The 20,263-nt window shown below is 29.5% G+C and overlaps 2 protein-coding genes across 2 annotated transcripts in view; one reads left to right on the plus strand and one right to left on the minus strand.

Annotated features, from left to right (window-relative positions):
* LOC106417298 (zinc transporter 2) overlaps positions 1-13,998 on the plus strand; it is a 34,846-nt gene extending 20,848 nt beyond the window's left edge. The window contains exon 2 of the mRNA XM_048750305.1: positions 13,490-13,998. Coding sequence (XP_048606262.1) covers positions 13,490-13,881 — 392 coding nt within the window. The 3' untranslated portion in view covers positions 13,882-13,998. The remainder of the gene's footprint in view (positions 1-13,489) is intronic.
* A 1,161-nt stretch (positions 13,999-15,159) lies between these two features.
* On the minus strand, positions 15,160-15,921 carry LOC125583408 (small polypeptide DEVIL 18-like). Its single transcript, XM_048750313.1, has one exon. It carries the CDS (start codon positions 15,772-15,774, stop codon positions 15,352-15,354), a length of 423 nt encoding a protein of 140 aa, XP_048606270.1. The 5' UTR covers positions 15,775-15,921; the 3' UTR covers positions 15,160-15,351.
* Positions 15,922-20,263: the final 4,342 nt, after the last annotated feature.

The raw sequence follows: 20,263 nt of genomic DNA on the forward strand, positions 1-20,263 counted from the left end.
TAAGACCTAAATATCGATAGTTAATATAGGATAGGATTAAAAAAATGGTATTGAAATCAAATTAATTATAATTAATAGATTGTGTATCACGCATATACCCTTAATAATTTTATATATTAATAATTGAATTCATATATTAATATATAATTCGTCTCTATTTTTATATAAATAAAAGAAAAATAACATGTTGATTATATCAAAATTATAGAACAATTAAGGAATTTTAACTTATCATGGGGAAAGACACTATTGCTGATATAATAACCTCTATACGAAATGCTGACATGAATAGAAAAGGAACAGTTCGGATAGGATCGACTAACATCACCGAAAGCATTGTTAAAATACTTTTACAAGAGGGTTTTATCGAAAACGTAAGGAAACATCGCGAAAACAATCAATATTTTTTGATTTTAACCCTAAGACATAGACGAAATAAGAAAGAATCCTATAAAACGATTTTAAATTTAAAGAGAATAAGCCGACCGGGTCTACGAATCTATTCTAACTCTCAACGAATTCCACGAATTTTAGGCGGAATAGGAATTGTAATCCTTTCAACTTCTCAAGGTATAATGACAGATCGAGAAGCTCGACTAAAAAGAATCGGCGGAGAAATTTTGTGTTATATATGGTAATCCTTCTAATATCAAAATTGGATATCCGGAACTTAGCATTTGTGAAAAAAAAGGGGGGGGGTTGTGTAATACCACCCCTGCTAAAAAAGTTTAGAATTTTTTACCCCGAATGAAATTAAAGAAAAAAATGAATTAATGAAAGTTTTCTTTATGAATCACTTCCGAACGGTATGGTTCGATTTTGTTTAGATACTAAAGATTTTTTTTATTTTAGGTCATGCTTCTGAAAGGATTCGACATATTTTTGTATAGGTATACCTATAGGAGAAAAAGGGGTAAAAATTTTAGTAAGTTCTTAGGTATTAAGTTAATCGGGGAACAGCCACTTTCTAGACTCCATAACAAGGATTCAAATAAGTCAGTGGTTTTTTGAAATTCAACATTCCTTTCACGAAGATACAATTCAAGATTCAAAAATATCAAGAAACCTTTTTTTCGTCCAACAATAAGTATATTAAGAGAATTAAGGAATAACAACTATGAAAATAAGGGCTTCCGTTCGTAAAATTTGTGAAAAGTGTCGGCTAATCCGTAGGAGGGGACGAATTATAGTAATTTGTTCCAACCCGAGGCATAAACAAAGACAAGGATAATCTTACTAAAGGAAAAGGCACTTCCAAGGAGCTAGTAAAAAAAAGGTCCGTTTTGACATGAAATGGATATATCCATATATTTCTTGTGAAATGAAAAAATATGGCAAAACCTATATTAAGAATTGGTTCACGTAAAAATACCCGTAGTGGTTCACGTAAAAATGTACGTAGAATACCAAAGGGAGTTATTCATGTTCAAGCAAGTTTCAACAATACCATTGTGACCGTTACAGATGTACGGGGTCGGGTGATTTCTTGGTCCTCCGCGGGTACTTGTGGATTCAGGGGTACAAGAAGAGGAACACCTTTTGCTGCTCAAACCGCAGCAGGAAATGCTATTCGAGCAGTAGTGGATCAAGGTATGCAACGAGCTGAAGTAAGGATAAAAGGCCCTGGACTAGGAAGAGATGCAGCATTACGAGCTATTCGTAGAAGCGGTATACTTTTAAGTTTCGTACGAGATGTAACCCCTATGCCACATAATGGTTGTAGACCCCCTAAAAAACGACGTGTATAGAACTAAATAAAGGCTGAAAGGGTTTCAAGAGAAATAAATGATTCAATGATCTGATCAAATAAAATTACTATGGTTCGAGAGAAAGTCAAAGTATCTACTCGGACACTACAGTGGAAGTGTGTTGAATCAAGAAGAGACAGTAAGCGTCTTTATTATGGACGCTTTATTCTGTCTCCACTTATGAAAGGTCAAGCCGACACAATAGGCATTGCGATGCGAAGAGCTTTACTTGGCGAAATAGAAGGAACATGTATTACACGTGCAAAATCTGAGAACATACCACATGACTATTCTAACATAGTCGGTATTCAAGAATCAGTACATGAAATTTTAATGAATTTGAACGAGATTGTATTAAAAAGTAATCTATATGGAACGCGCAACGCGCTTATTTGTGTCCAAGGTCCCGGATATATAACTGCTCGAGACATAGTTTTACCGCCCTCTGTGGAAATCGTTGATAATACACAGCATATAGCTACCTTAACGGAACCAATAAATTTGTGTATTGGATTAAAAATCGAGAGGAATCGCGGATATAGTTTAAAAATGTCAAATAACTTTGAAGACCGAAGTTATCCTATAGATGCTGTATTCATGCCTGTTCAAAATGCGAATCATAGTATTCATTCTTATGGGAATGGGAATGAAAAACAAGAGATTCTTTTTCTAGAAATATGGACAAATGGAAGTTTAACTCGAGCTTTACTTCCGGAATCAGAGTCAGACAAAGACAGCCAGAAACAACCACCAACAACTGGTGATTCTACCAAGAGTTCACCAAGGAAGTATGTTAATCCTTCAGTGAAGGACCGTGCAGCTACTACAGGAGCATCTGGGGATGAACTTGTCTGGAAGAAGAAAGATGTCAGGAGAGCATCAGGTGGTGACAAGCCAATGAAAGGCAGTAGCAGTACCAACGAAGAAGATAGAGGCAGCTTAGTCAATGGTGAAGCTACAATCAGCTAGTGCATGCAAATAGGATCAGTGTTCTTATCTGTTTTTTTTTTGTGCGAAGACTCCTTATGAAAGGAGGATAGTTTAATCCAGTGAAACCCCATGTGAGACTTGAGATTTTGATTCTTGTTTTTTTTTTGGGAACTGCGAGGTGTGACACAAGTAGTAGATTGCTTTGCTTAATGTTTTATGTATACTCCTTCCGTATCAGTTAAAGTTTAACTGGTGTTTAAAAATTTTGATTTTGTTTCAAAATAAGTGATGTTCTCACAATTTTAGATGAAATTTAATGCCATTTTAAAATTTTGACCAATTATAAAATACTGTATATTTTTCTTATTGGTTGAATTATTTTTATTTAATATTATTTTATGTAACCAAAGTCAATTACATAAAAATTTGTATTTTCTTAATATTTGTGCAAAAACTTTAAACACCTCTTAAAATGATACAAAGGGAGTATATGTTAGCAAGTCCGGACTGGAGGAGGATAACATTTTAAAGACAACATACGTTGGGAGATTCTCAGACAGGAAATCCTTTCTTGTTGTTGTTTTATTTTCCATCCGTTTTACAAAAACTAATATTTTGAGAAAAAATGCTTTTTATAAATATTTGACTAGACAAATAAATAAATTAATAGTACAAATTTATTTTAATTTAATTTTAACTAAAAATAGCATAAGGTTCATAATTGTTTTACAACAATTTTTTTATGTTTTTTACTATTCATTTTAGAAATTATAATGACACATTCAACATAGTATCAATATTATCCCACAATTATATATGTTTGTTTCTTTTCACACATTTTAATAAGGGCAATTGTCAATAATAGCACCTTTTGAAGTTTATGTCACAAAAATAGCACTAGAAGGAGAAAGTCACAAAAATGACATTCATTAAAGGGTAAAATATCCCTAATACCCTTGGTTTAAAATTAAATAAACAAACAAAAATAAATAAAAATAAATAAAATAAAAATAAAAAAAATGAAAAAAAGAAATTTTTTTTATAGTTTCAGATTATATTTTTCAGATTCGAAATTTTTATAATTTTTTTTTGAAATTGTTTTTTCGAAATTTTTTTTTATTTTTTTTTTCAAATTTTCTTTTTATAATTTAAAAAAACTTTTTGAAACTGTTTTTAAAATTTTTTATTTTTATTTTAGTATTTATTTTTTATAAAATTTTAAACCCTAATTCCAAAACCCCACCCCCTTAACTCTAAATCCTAAGGTTTGGATTAATTAACCCAAGGGGTATAAGTGTATATTTACCTCTTTAATGAAACCTATTTTTGTGACTTTGAGCCTTGAGTGCTACTTTGGGAACAAAAACTTGGTTTGGTGCTATCCTAGTCTTTTTCTCTTTTAATAAAGCAATGATTATTTTTATCCTATTTAATATGATACATGATACAATTGAATGTTGTTCAAAAACAAAACAATCGAATAACCATACATGATACATCTTGTGCTTTAGCATGAATTTGTTAGCAGAAGCATTGAACCTAATATTAAAATTCGAAGGCAGCAAAAACTATCAGAAGGCAAAAGAGTTGAAAGACATAAGACTCTCTAAAGTTAATTTTTTAAGATAAGAATATTACAGAGCAAAATGAAGAAGAAACGTCATGATTTTTTGTTCACCGACTCTTCTTCATCTGCCTCTTCAAGCCAATTCACAAATGGCTCTGGGCTTTTGACAAAGGTTTGCCTGTAACATCCACCAAGAGATTAAAAAACATCAGATTGAATGCAGGTCTGGATCACTGTTGTTTAGAAACCAGCTTTTCCATATGATGTGTATTATATAGTGTTATGGAACTAACATGCTTTTTGAGTTGGTTCCTTTATGGAACCAGTCGAGGATGGTGGCTTCCGATTAATCAAAAGGGTTAACACCAGCTTTTTGTGTTTAACACATAGCTTTTTTATCTCCCTTTATGGACTTTTGATTTATACTAATAAAAGGGAGCTTTTGAGGCTCAATAGAGTGTCCACATCAGCGGAAATTTGTTTTTCCGAAAGATGACACGTGGCATAAAAATAAAGTTTTACATTTTAATATTACTAATTTTCAAAACTTATAAATAAAATGTAAACATACAGCATAAAAAATGGAAAACCTACATTAAACATATGTAAGATTACCATTTTTCACTTTAAAAAGACGGTTTATCTCCATAATGTAACATTAATGTTTTATAAAAAAAAAACAAAAAACATTAAATATAATTTCGAAAATAATAAATATATGTAAACATACAACATAAAAAATAGAAATACTACATTAAACATATGTAAGATTACCATTTTACATTTTTATTTGTAAACATACAACACAAAAAATCAAAAAACTACATTAAACATATGTTTTTTTTTTTTAACGCTTGTTATTCATTATAAAAGTATCCTTACAATGCTGAGACAAACAGTCTAGCAACAAAAACTCAAAAGTAAAGAAACCAGTAGGCTCCGTAAATTAATCCCATACACTTATGGGTAGTAGTAAAAGCAAAAGAAAATCATGAGATTGTAAGGGAGAGCAAACACACAAAGCAAAAACAATGAAATTTCTTTTCAGCCTCTCTCACGTTGAATCTCAACTACGGCAGCAATAACACAGCAAACCAAGTAAAGTCCTTGTCTGATACATATCTGATGCTCACGACAAGAGACAATATATTTCTCCTCCCAAACAGATGAGAGAACACCTCTCCATCACCAAGGCTAAAATCTATTGATCTGCACAGTAAAGATAGTGTTCCACAAATGCGACAAAGCTCCAACCCCGACCCACGCTTGAGCTTGACATAAGCACCAGCCGCCCACGCCGGACAGATAGGTTAGAAGATGTGAGGAAACCTCAGGCGACCAACTAGCCGCTACACTCCAATGAAACAAAACATAACAGAGAAAAAACAGATCTAGCAGAGAAACTTCGCCGGCTAGACAGACGAAACCACCAAACCGTAACATAGGCCACCAACAAAAGCCATTGAAACCTCCATAACTACTCTACAGCCACCGTATTTGACCATGACGAGGAGCTTCGCACAAAGGCCACCGTAATGGAGCAGAAGACGACATAGATGAGATAGGCAAGCAGAAGAAAGAAGAGATAAGACAATAAATCATAGAAGAATCCCGGCGGCCGCGTAGAGAAGGTAGCGGCCGCCGGTGAAAAAGCACTGAACTAGGGTTTTCGGGACTTGTCTGTAAAGAGATTCTCTGTTTGCATTAAACATATGTAAGATTGCTATTTTTCACTAAAAAAAAAGACGGCTTATCTCCATAATGTAACATTTCTATTTTGTAAACAAAACATTATATATAATTTCGAAAATAATAAATAATATATAAACATACAACATAAAAAATGGAAATACTACATTAACAATATGTAAGATTACTATTTTACATTTAAAAATAACAATAATATGTAAACATACAACATAAAAAAATGGAAAAACTACATTAAACATATGTAAGATTACCATTTTTCACTAAAAAAAGGGCTTATATCCATAATGTAACATTACCATTTTATAAAAAAAAAACATAAACATAACTATTTGACTATTTGTTCAAGTTCTTCTATTAAACATTACCGTTTTTTGAATTTGTTTTTCCGAAAGATGACACGTGGCATAAAAATAAAGTTTTACATTTTAATATTACTAATTTTCAAAAATTATAAATAAAATGTAAACATATAGCATAAAAAATGGAAAAACTACATTAAACATATGTAAGATTACCATTTTTCACTTAAAAAAGACGGTTTATCTCCATAATGTAACATTAATGTTTTATAAAAAAAAAACATTAAATATAATTTCGAAAATAATAAATATATGTAAACATATAACATAAAAAATAGAAATACTACATTAAACATATGTAAGATTACCATTTTACATTTTTATTTAAAAAAATAATATGTAAACATACAACACAAAAAATCAAAAAACTACATTAACCATATGTAAGATTGCTATTTTTCACTAAAAAAAAGACGGCTTATCTCCATAATGTAACATTATTATTTTGTAAACAAAACATTATATATAATTTCGAAAATAATAAATAATATATAAACATACAACATAAAAAATGGAAATACTACATTAACAATATGTAAGATTACCATTTTACATTTAAAAATAACAATAATATGTAAACATACAACATAAAAAAAATGGAAAAACTACATTAAACATATGTAAGATTACCATTTTTCACTAAAAAAAAGGGCTTATATCCATAATGTAGCATTACCATTTTATAAAAAAAAAACATAAATATAACTATTTGACTATTTGTTCAAGTTCTTCTATTAAACATTACTGTTTTACATTAAAAATAAAAAAATACATTAAGATTTAAACATTTATCATAAAATATAAAATATAGATATTAACTAAATATAAAGTAAAAAAATAGAAATACTCAATATATAGACAAATAAATAATAAGTAAATATTATAAATATATAAATATACGAATTATATATACAATAATATGTAAAATATATATATTACGCAAATAGAAAGTATAAGAAAAACAAATACACAATTTAAAAAAATGGAAAAAGTACATTAGTATTTAAACATCTGTTTTAAAATGTAAATCGATCTTAAAATATAAAATTATTAGTAAATAGAAAGTATAAGAAATATAAATACACAATATAAAGAAAAATAAATAATAAGTAAATATATAATATAAGTAAATACCCAATTTAAAAAATGAAAATACATTAAGATTTAAAAATAGCATATTCATAGTAACACTTTTCATGTTTACACTAACCACTTTTACCCTCACTTTTAATGAAGGGTAAAAGACAATTATACCCTTAGCGTTAACTAATCTAGACTTAGGGTTTAGAGTTGAGAGGTGGGGTAGGGTTTTTGGAATGTGAAATTTAGGATTCTAATAAATATATAAATAAATACTTAAGAATATATAAAACAAATTTAAAAATAGTTTCAAACATAATTTTCGTGTTCAAAAAGAAATTTGAAAACAAAAATAAAATAAAAATCAAAAAAAAATTTCAAAAATAAAAAATTATAAAAAAGTTTGAATTTGAAAAAGTATAATTCGAAAGCATAAAAAAAAATTTACTTTTTTTTAATTTTTTTTAATTTTTCTAATTTTTTATATATTTAAATAATAATTTATTATATATATATAAATAACCAGAGAATAAGAGTCTTTTGCCACTTAATAAAGAAGGTATTTTTGAAAATGTCTCTTTAGTGGTGGTAAAAATGAAAAGTGGTACCATGAAAGTGGTAAACATGTAATTTTCCCCGAATAAAAGCTGAATTTCTTATCTTGAAAATCAAATATTTATATTTTTGTCTTCATGTTATACTTCGTTGTTATAAAAAGTTCGTTGTTATAAAAAATCTCCTTCAAAGTCATTAAAGGTTTTTGGGACGGTAAGAGTTGATGGCAGAACCATTTTTTTGCTCAAGTGCTTTGAAGTTTTCCTTGATAGTGTGAGGTTGATGTTGATGGAATGATGAGTTTTATAGGGACTTTCTTGATGTAAAACTATACATTTTTTTAATGTGGAATTTCCATTTTTATATAATTTACTACCATTTTAAGACTGATGCACATTTTAAGATAGATGTTTAAATCTTAATGTACTTTTTATATTTTTTAAAATGTTTATTTCCATTTCTTATATTTTTTATTTATGTAATATCTATATTTTATATTTAAAAAATATATTTATATCTTAATGTACTTTTTCCATTTTTTAAAAAATGTGTATTTACTTATATTATATATTTTACATTTTAAGATAGATGATTAATGCTTAATGAACTTTTTCCATTTTTTTAAAAAATTGTGTATTTATTATTATTATATATATAATTCATATATTATATATTTACATTATTTACTTATTATTTATTTTCATGTATAAGTATTTCCATTTTTTGTACTTTTTATTTACTTAATATCTCTATTTTACATTTTAAGATAGATGTTTAAATCTTAATGTACGTTTCCATTTTTTTTTAAATTGTATATTTCTATTTGTTATACTTTCTATTTACGTAATATCTATATTTTAAATTTTAAGATATATTTTTAAATATTAATGTAATTTTCCATTTTTTAAATTGGGTATTTGCTTATATTATATATGTACTTATTATTTATTTTTATTTTTATTGTGTATCCATAGGGCGTAGGGCTGTTCAATATGGTAAAACCGAACCGTACCGAACCGAACCGAACCGAAATAGACAATATGGTTTGGTTTTGGTATATACCATATAAACCGAATGGATATAATTTTATAAAAACCGTAGGATTTGGATATGGTTTGGTATATAACCGATTAAACCGAATAAACCGAACAAAACCGATTAAAAGTATAAACATGTAAATATGTATTTATTTTATAACAATACATAAAAATCTATTTGTTACATAAGTTAAATTTGTGTTAATAACTATTACCATAATTTTATAGTAATAAAAAACCTTAATTTGTAAAACACTTGAACTATAACTAAATAACAATACATCGCAATTCAGACATCTAATTTTCTAAGTCTTTTTTGATCTTTTTGATTTATTTTAGTCTTCACTAAATTAATATGAAGATTATAAATTTGATGGACAATAATTAATGGAAAATTTTCAATTGAAAAAACATGACTTTAATGAACACTAAATGTGGAAGAGTGAAAAAACTTTTCATGTTTCTGTTTTGTTTAATATTTTTATTTTCAAAATTTCAAGCTTTGATTTTAGTTATAGATTTGATTATTTTATTTGATGGTAGAAGCATTTTTAATTTTTTGTTCATTTATTTGAACATGTAATATATTTTTAATAAATGACTATGTTGACAATATGACTCTAAAATTTATATAATATGATCTCAAATAAAATAATTATGTTTTTTGGTATAAAACCGAATAAACCGAAAACCGACGGTATATAAACCGAACCGAACCGAAGTAAATATGGATTTAGAATGGTAGTTATATTTTACTAACCGAAATACCGAAAACCGAAAAAACCGAACCGAAGCCGAACCGATATCCGGATTGAACACCCCTAATAGGGCGTCCACATCAGCAAAAAAAAAACTTTTTCTAAATAATGACATGTGGCATTAACAAAAAATAAAAATAATATACATATAGAAAAAATAAAATAAAAGTAAATATACAATATAAGAAATAGAAATATTACATTAAACAATAATAAGTAAATATACAAAATAAGGAAAATAAATAAAAAGTAAATATACAATATATGAAATAAAAATATTACATTAAACATCTATCATAATTTATCATCTAATATAAAAGCAAAAAAATTAGAATAAGTAAATATATAATTAAAAATAAAAAACCTAAATTAAAGATCTATCTTAAAAATGTATCTATCTATACTAATAAAAAGGAGTTTTTGAGGCTCAATATAGTGTCCACATCAGCGAAAAAAACATTTTCAAAAAGATGACACGTGTCATTAAAAAATAAAAAAATATATACATATAAATAAATATACAATATAAGAAATATAAATATTATATTAAACAATAAAAAGTAAGTATACAATATAAGGAAAAATAAATAAAAATTAAATATACAATATAAGAAATAGAAATAATATTTTAAACATTTATCAAAATTACATTAAACATCAATCATAATTTATCATTTGATACAATTAAGAAATGAAAAAAAACCCAATTAAAAATCTATCTGAAAAATGTATAGTAAAATAAATAATAACTAAATACACAATATAAAAAATAGAAATTATATTATACAATTATCGTAATAATAGAATAAATAAATATTAAATATAAGAAAAAATAAATTTAAAGTAAATATAGTATATAAGAAATAAAAATATTACATTAAATATATATCGTATTATTATCATTGATATAAATGCAAGAAATTTAGAATAAATAAATATACAAAATAAGAAAGATAAATAGTAAGTAAGTATACAATCTAAAAAATAGAAAAACTAAATTAAGCTTATATTTGTAAAATGTATAGTTAAATAAATAATAAGTAAGAAATATAAACATTACATTAAACATCTATATAATTTATCATTTGATATAAAAGCAAGAAAATTAGAATAAATAAATAAATAATAACTAAATACACAATATAAAAAATAAATAAATGAAAAAAAAACTAAATTAAACATGTATGTGAAAATGTATAGTTAAATAAATAATAACTAAATACACAATATGAAAAATAGAAATACTATATTATACAATTATCGTAATAAAAGAAAAAATAAATATAAAAATAAATATTAAGCAAAATATAGTATATAAGAAATAAAAATATTACATTAAATATATATCGTAATATTATCATTGATATAAAAGCAACAAAATTTAGAATAAATAAATATACAAAATAACAACGATAAACAGTAAGTAAATATACAATATAAAAATGGAAAATCTAAATTAAACATATATCTGAAAAATGTATAGTTAAATAAATAATAACTAAATATCCAACATAAAAATATTAGATTACACATATATTATAATATTAGAATAACTAAATATAAAATATAAGAAAAATGAATAATAAGTAAATGTACAATATTAGAAATACAAAAAATACATTAGACATCTATCTAAAAACTCTATAATAAAATAAATAATAAGTCAACATAAAATGTAATAAATACAAATACAAATATTAAATTACACATATAGTGTAATATTACAATTTGATATAAAAGAAAAATAGTTAGATAAGTAAATATACAATAAAAAAAGTCAATATACAATATAAGAAACAGAACAACTACATTAAACATCTATTTGAAAAATGTAGATTTTTACATTTTTATTACTTCCAAATATTTTTATAAGTAAATATACAATATAAAAAAAATAAGCATACAATATAAGAAATATAAATTTTACATGAAACATCTACTATAATATTATCATTTGATATAAAAGCAAGAAAACTAGAATAAGTAAATATACAATAAAAGAAAAATAAACAATAGGTATAATACAATTAATAAATAAAAAAATTAAATTAAACATCTCTCTCATAAAGGTACAGTAAAATAAATAATAAGTAAATATACAATATAATAAATAGAAATCTTATATTAAAAATCTATCGTAATATTAGAATAAGTAAATATACTATATAAGGAAAATAAAAACAAATCTGAGAAAGATACAGTAAAATAAATTATAAACAACTATACAATATAAGAAATATAAATATTACATTAAATTTTTTTAAATAATATTACCATTTGATGTAAAAGTAAAAAAATACAATAAGTAAATATACAGTATAAGAAAAATAAAACATAGGCAAAATACAATTAAGAAATGAAAACACTACATTAAACATCTATCTGAAAAAGATATTGTTTTACATTTTTATTATTTAAAAATACAATAAGTAAATATAATTGTTAAATATTATAATAAGTAAATATAAAATATAAAAAAGAATAAATAATAAGTAAATTTAATATATATGAAATTAAAATATTGCATTAAATATATATCGTAATATTATCATTGATATAAAAGCAAGAAATGTAGAATTAGTAAATATAAAAAATAAGAAAAGATAAACAGTAAGTAAATATACAATATAAGAAAATGAAAAAACTAAATTAAACATTTATCTGAAAAATATAAAGTTAAATGGGAAAATGTATATTTAAATAAATAATAAGCAAATATACAATATAAGAAATAGAAATATTACATTAAACATCTATCGTAATATTATCATTTGATATAAAAGCAAGAAAATTAGAATAAATAAATAAACAATATTGAAAAATTCCCTAGGATAGCCCTTTTTAATGTTTTGTTACAAAACAACTATAAATGAGAAAAAATGACCAAAATAAGTCTTATTAAAGACTAAAAATACATTTATATCTTATGGTTAACTAAAATAAACTTATGATTTAGAGTTAAGGGGTGGGGTTTTGAGGATAGAGTTTCAAATTTTTAAAAATAAAAATTAAAAACTAAATTTTTCAAAATAAAAAGGGGCTATTTTGGTCATTTTCCTTATTGAATGCTATTTTATGACAAAAACTTAAAAGATCTATTGGAGAGAATTTCCCTACAATATAAGAAAAAATAAATAATAAGTAAATATATAATATAAAAAAGGAAAAACTATATCAAACATCTATCTGAAAAATGTATAGTTTTTAAATTTTTTCTAAGGAAATATGTATTCACACAAACATACAATTCAGAATTTGTTGTTGTACCGAATACAACGTTCAAAAAAATAACTATATGGTTAGCATTTGAAAATAAAATAGTCCGCGCTTAGCGCGGATTAACTTCTAGTAAATAAAAAACTTGAGGATTTACGTCCCAATTTTATTTTATTTTTTTTGCGTTTACATTTGTGATTTCATGCTATATATAAACGCAAATGTAAACTTAACAAGTGGGGCTTTAACGGGACACTTACACTTGCTGCTACCAGACCTAATTATAGCCTATGGTTTAAAATTGTTAATAATATCCCAAGCTATAAACTTAAAATTCTTTTTAATTCTATTCATCCCCGAATTAGTTAAACACTATAATACACTTCATAGTCTAGCTAGTTATAACCGAGTGGTCTTAAATTGTTAGCTAGTATTAACATGTTCTAGCTAAATACTACCCAACGGTAATATCCAGTGGATATATATAAAATTATCTTATAACGTTCTCTAATGAACATACATGGGACAGACACTAAAAGCGACGCATGGAGAAACCTGTGGACAATATCGTTGCACAAGATCTTCGCAGCCGTAGCCATGGGAATAGCTCTCCTCAAGCTAATCCCTAAACGACCATTCTTCCTCACAGCTGTCTACTCCTTTGCCTTTGGGATTTCGAGTCCTTTAGGCGTGGGCATTGGCATCGCCATCAATGCTACGAGCCAAGGAGCCGCAGGTGATTGGACTTACGCAATATCAATGAGCATTGCATGTGGAGTCTTCATGTATGTTTCGATTCACCACCTTATCGCAAAAGGGTATAAGCCTCGTGAGGGGTGTTACTTCGACAAGCCAATCTACAAGTTTCTTGCTGTCTTCCTCGGTGTTATCTTGCTCTCTATTGTTATGATTTGGGATTAATTTTGTTCACAACTTTAGTTTCACTAATTCCTTTGTTAAAATCTGTTTCATTCTCTTTCAAGTTCATTTTCGAGGAAAACAATTCAATGTAAATCGTTAAAAGAAAATTGCACTACACTCTTAGTTTCACTAGCATTTGTTTCTTGAGAAACTTGCTAAACCTGCTTTAAGTTCTCCAAGTGTTTTTAGCTTATTTGGGCACTTAGAAACCATCAAGCTATGACGCTGTCAATGCAAAATGGGATCCAAACTAATACCTTGTACCAAACGTTCATTTTCATTAATGGGATACTCACATTCTTAGCAAAAGAAAAAAATTGATTGTACCACCCATTAAACTTACCTCGGTTAATTATCCCATACGATGTTTTCTTTAAGGTCAGGTCCATCACATAATTGTTGGACAAATGCCAAGTGACTCAAGCCCAACAATGCGATTCAACCAAAAGAAATAACACAATGCGGGTTAATTTGCTAACAATTTTTTTTAAGTTTGCTAACAGTTATATCTAGGGGATGGTATTTTAGCTGTTTTATTTGATTTATCTGTAAGATGGACCGACATATATAAGTGCGAACAGTGGAGCTGGAACACCGGTACAGTTTTGTTTATGTCTTTTAAATTCCCAATGTTTCAGAGGGAATCTTTTTCACTTCAATACAATCAATCACACAACAATTAAAAGAAAATCATTACAAATTACTCGTGTGAAACAGTGAAAGTATAGCTTGAGCTTAATAATAATCATTGTATTTGATCAAAAAAATAAAAATAATAATCATTGTATTACATCAGATCATAGTCGATGCAATATCAATACAATGTTTAGGGCATCTTCAACTCATATCTATTTTTTCCTTTATAATTCTCACAAAAATAAAATAACTCTATTATAAAGTAAGTTTTGCTCCAATGGTTTACTCTATAATAGAGATAACTCTATTATAGAAGATAAAATAAAGGGATTTCACTTTTTCACTCCAAATATAGAATGAAAAAATAAAATCTCTCTATTTTTCATTTTAAAATAGAGTAACTCTATTATAGAGTAAACAATTGGAGGAAAACTTACTCTATAATAGAGTTTCTCTATTTTTATGAGAATTATAGAAAAAAAAATATGTATGGATTAGAGATGGTCTTATGCCGTTTCAAATTAGTGCAGTCTTAGACCTTTTTGTACATATTGAAAATAATTAAAGATAGCTATTATACCATTTTTGGTTTGTGAATTACAACAGTGTGTAAAATTTGATGTTTTCTTTAATATTTGAAGATATAAAACAATACTTTTTGTAGAAGTAAAACTGTAAAGTAAACAAAATACTTAACAGTTAACACAGACGGAGTAAAGAAAACAATACTTTTTATAAAGGTATAATAATGGATGGGTGAAAAATGAAAATATAAAACGAGTAAATTCTCTGTAATTAACTAACTAATCTTCTTTCGTCACATCTCTAAGGATTTTAGGCGTGTTTGTGCCAACATACGAGCATGAAAACGCAGCGTTTCAAGATGTAGAACCGGGACTTGTGCTCCTTCGCCACATTACGACACTTTCGGGTCACCGAAGCGCCTTTTTGAGACAAGCTCCGAGAGATGGAACACTTGGTAGACGATGTGTCAGCTTGACCTTTGGTGGAACCGCTTCTAGATAGAAACGGAGGTTTCAAAGGAGTGGGTTTTGCAGAGAAACTCCGTCTAAAGATTGGTTCCGAAGAAGAATACGAAGTAGGTTTTGTCGAGAAACTTCTTGGCAATATGGGTTTTGAAGAAGAAGATGCTTTTGTTGAGAAGCTTCGTCTGAAAACGTCGGGTTTTGAAGAAAAAGGAGTGGTCTCGAAGATGGAATCTTTCTTGGAAACTCTCCACAACTTCACATCATCCATGAATCAAGAGTGGATGTTCTCGGTACTTTCGATCCAACTCTGTATATAGATGTACATCAATATAGAATGTGTGTGTGCGTGTGTGTATTTGTTTGATGTTTGAATTATAGATAGAGCGATAATTCAAACAAAGCTTGGAAAGAAATAGGTCAAAGCTTTTAAACCACATCTTATAAATAGTAGTAATGTAGTATAGAGCAATATAGAGATATGTGTACATACACATATTTAATAATATATATATATCTTAAATAAAAGTTGAAACATTGTAGTTTAGAGATTCGTTTTGACCAAAAACAAAGGGTTCACTTTTTAATAATTGTTTTTTAGTGAAATACAGTCTCGATTCATTTTATAGCTAACTTAGTAAGCAACTAAATTCCAACTTGATACATATGAGTTGTTTCGAAATTTTAAGCAACTCCTAATTAAAATAGCCTGCATGCCTAGTTCGTGATAAGCTAAGCTGGGTGCCATAATGATGAATGATACCAGTAAAATCTGTAGACTACACGTAGTGTTATTTGTTTTTCTTTTTTGAAAAAACACGTAGTGTTATTTGTTACCAAGCGTCTATAAATGATGGATAACCATTATAGGATATACGGAGTTTCGATATAAACTCAAAGCATATTATACATAAATCGAGATTATAGTTTAACCTGCTAGATCATCATATAAAAATACCAAGCACAGAAGCTTATTTAAGTAGTTGTTGACGTACGTCATTACTTACTTTTTGTTGTCGTTAATTACTTAATCAAAAGGCAGATTAAATGATTCTTTTAGGAGTTGGGGACCGTGTACGATTTAGCCAAAGAAAATTCATCAACAAATATCTTTTAGAAATGTAAAACAAACAGCAAGTGAAATTAAAATTTACTTTTTTTTCACAATAAACCCACCGACTTATGTAGGCTTTGAAAATTGAATATGCATTTAATGAAACTTTCAAAGATGTTATTATTTTCATTTTCTGTTAATTTCTAAGTAAAACTTGTTCTAACAAGGAAATTGTGCCTCGAGATTCATATGATCCATGTGGAAAAATGTTTTATTTGCCATTATCAGGTCAAAGAAACTATATAAATGCACGATATACCTTGGGTCCATAGGCATTTACACATGTGACCATGTGAGTTCTCACAAACAATAACCACAAGAGACATTTCACTTCTGAGTTCTCACTATTCACATTCATTTTATATCTTATCAAGGTCTACTTTTAAATATAACTGTCACGATTTTGTATAGTTTTTTAAAGCATGTGCGGGATCCGTTGAAAGCTCTACATGTGAATGGTTTTGCCAAACAACAAAATCAAGAAAGAAACATCATAAACTTATGGATATGTCAGAACATGGACGTGATCAAGAAATTGTCAAGACTCATAAACAAAGAGAAAGAGACTTTAGTACTTTACCTTGTATTTTTTAGCCCTTGTAACATTTTCGCCAAGACATCTTTACTTTCTTCATTAGCGAACGAGTAGCCATGTATATGCTGATGCAGCATCATCAAGATTCCCATTCGAGAAGAACCCTTTGTTTTCGGATGGAGAGGCGAAAACCAAGGAAACCACTTCACTTGTGAATCTTGATGATGCTGCATCTGCAACTACCGGCTGTTAACAACCCAAACAAATCAACCAGACAACCACAGACGAAAGACCCTAATCGGTTTGAGCTCTAAAGGGAAGCAAGAGGATTCAGAAGACAAATCAATCAGCAAGATGATTTTGGGGATAGAATATTCAGAGAGAGAGGTGCATGAATATATACACTGCAATGAAGAAAGCTAGTTGGTCGATGTAAAATCACTTGGAAAGGGACAGAACTAGCATGAGGAGGAAAACTATCTGATGATTAACTTTTGAAAGGAAGAGCGAGAGAGAGAGAGAGAGAGAGAGAAATCACATCAACAAACACAAGCCCACTTCACTGCACAAGTGTGAGAAGAAGGGCTCTAATGGGTTTTTTTCATGTGAAATATCTGAAAATATCGAGTGTGTTTATACACAAACCTCAAAACTTTTTAATCTCCAAAGTAATATGAAGAAGTCATTAAAGAAACATTTCCAGGTGGAGAATAGTTAATGGGTTGCAAATGCAAAGGGAGACAAATTAAAGGTTTATCAGGATGGAATAAATTAATTAAACTAATCATATGATTGATTAGTGTAGAACAAGTGGGATTAGGAAAATTATTAGATTAGCAATGGTCACTTGCTCACTTTATTAAACTAATCATGATTAAGATTGTTCCCTTTGCGGTTCCTTCGTGTAAAGGAGAAAACACTCAGAAAGCAAACAGCTTAGGTTTTTAACTGAAGGTATTCATACACTTTAAGTCAGATTCGTGCTGAACTCTACACTAAACTAATCACTGAGAAATATCTTGAACTGGAGATTAAGGGAGCCACGAATAGCATTAAAGCATATCCTTTTCATAAGCCTAACATTCCAAAATGAAAAAAAAAAATACAACTTAATTATATTCATTCATACATCTTTTGACTGATAGATACCAGATAATTAGACACAAGTCACACAACACATGGCCTCTAACGCATTAGTAAACAAAAGGAATGAACTTGTGCCTAACCCTATCAGCATAATCCAAATTGCTTTGTCCGAAACTCTAAACCATCAATCCTTCCTCTAGCTTCGCCTTCTTGTTGTAGTAAACCACACAAACCGTTACAAGAAACAACAGGCTCAAAGGCGCACGCAGCGGAGTGCAGTATGTCGCGGAAAGAAGCATATATCGGATGTCTGATCCATCTGTAAGGACCAAACTGCACAACAGCTGTTGGAACAACCACCTCTTTTCAGAATATCTAGCGAGATACAGCGTTGAACGGCCTATACGAGCTCTTAGTCGCTTCAAAGCTCTGTGCTCGCTGATTAAGAATGGGGCCTATAAGCTATGTGAATATGGCCCAATCTTTGGGCATGGACAAGTCATGTGATGTGGGGGCACAACTGTAAACTCGAGGAAGGTTCTAATATTTAATTGGCTCATCTAGATGTGTTGACTTAACGCCTGCGGGTCTTTTTCGTAGAAACCGACCGCTCGCACATGGAGCAGCCCAGCAGGTAGTGATGGTAGATCACTGTTATTCTCATACGTGAAAAATATGTCACTTGACCACCCTAGCTTTCTCTCCCAACGCGATTCCCGAGACCGATTTGTTTTCACCCATCTCCGACGCCGGAGGAGCCCGAGCTCGCCGGCGTCGGGACTCTTCGCCTCATCCCTGTACTTCTGTTACATTTCTAGTCTTTGGTCCGACGATGACTTCTCTCTGCACTGTCAGTCACTCCATGTTTGTGTTTATCGGTTGGTTTTGTTTCGCCTCCACCGCCGGACTCACGGATCTATGTCGGTGTCGCCTCCTCTGGGTGTTGCTGCTCATCTGTAGTCCTCTACCGGCCTTCTCCGTCGTCCCTAGCTCAGCGTTCAGAAAAGCTCCAAATCTGAGATTTCGTTCTTTCACCGGCTCCCCCGCTGCAGTCACCATCACGAACAGACTTGGCGAACTCCATAGGCTATCACATCTACTTTCAGCACAGTCTATTCTCCATGGTTCTCAGTCACCACTCCACCGTAACCTCTGCTCGCGCAACTTGTACTCGCTTTCCAGATCTGAGAGCATGGGCTCCACCACCGCGAAGAGGTCTTTCGGTGTCGACACCACCAAACGCTTCGCCTCTGACACATCTTGCCGTCTCGCAACAGCGGTCCAGCTCCCACGACACATCAATGGATCCGTGCTCAGCCTTGACGACGAGCCTCACCGGATTTCATCATTTTCCGACCGGAAAACTGATTACGGCGCATGTGGTCTCACTGCTCACCACAAAACCCTAATCTCTTTTTGGGCCTTATCTAAATGGGCCTTCTCTACAAGTGACTGGGCCACAAATGTTCTCACAAGCTCTGGCCCATTTCTCAAGATCAAGCGTCCAAGGCAGCGACACCGTGGTTCCCTCCGACAAATCCCTCCGGCTAAGTTCGTTTCAGTGCCAAATTCACAATCGGAGATGAAAAGAGTTTTAATCACCTCACCATCTAGCTTGCCGATCTTTTTGCTACCCGGATCTATTGAGATTCACCTAGTCTCCCGGGACAACATAGACGGTTATAGAGTTGTTCTCTTTCGTTTGATGGGTGTGCTACCTTTAGTCGGCTTCCCACTCATCTTCAAACCCCTTTCACTAGGGTATTTCAACGTCTTTTTAGACTATTTAAAGCTCTCTCGAGCTGTGGTTTCAAGGATTCAAGTGAAGATTATCTGCGGATCTCTCTACTTCGAGCTAGCCTCTCCTTTTAACACATCTATCTTCTGTTTTATTGTTTTCATGTTATCGTTGTTCATCTTACCGTCGAACATACCTCCGGTTAAAATCGTTGTAGCGTCTTAGATTTGAATTAATGAAATTTGTGCAAAAAAAAAAAAAAAAAAAAAAAGGAAAAATATGTCACT

The sequence above is a fragment of the Brassica napus genome, chromosome A2 (assembly GCF_020379485.1).
Source record: "Brassica napus cultivar Da-Ae chromosome A2, Da-Ae, whole genome shotgun sequence".
NCBI lineage: Eukaryota > Viridiplantae > Streptophyta > Magnoliopsida > Brassicales > Brassicaceae > Brassica > Brassica napus.

Coding starts and splice junctions, on each gene's coding strand:
- LOC125583408 (XM_048750313.1), bottom strand. CDS start 15,774: ATGGATGATGTGAAGTTGTGGAGAGTTTCCAAGAAAGATTCCATCTTC.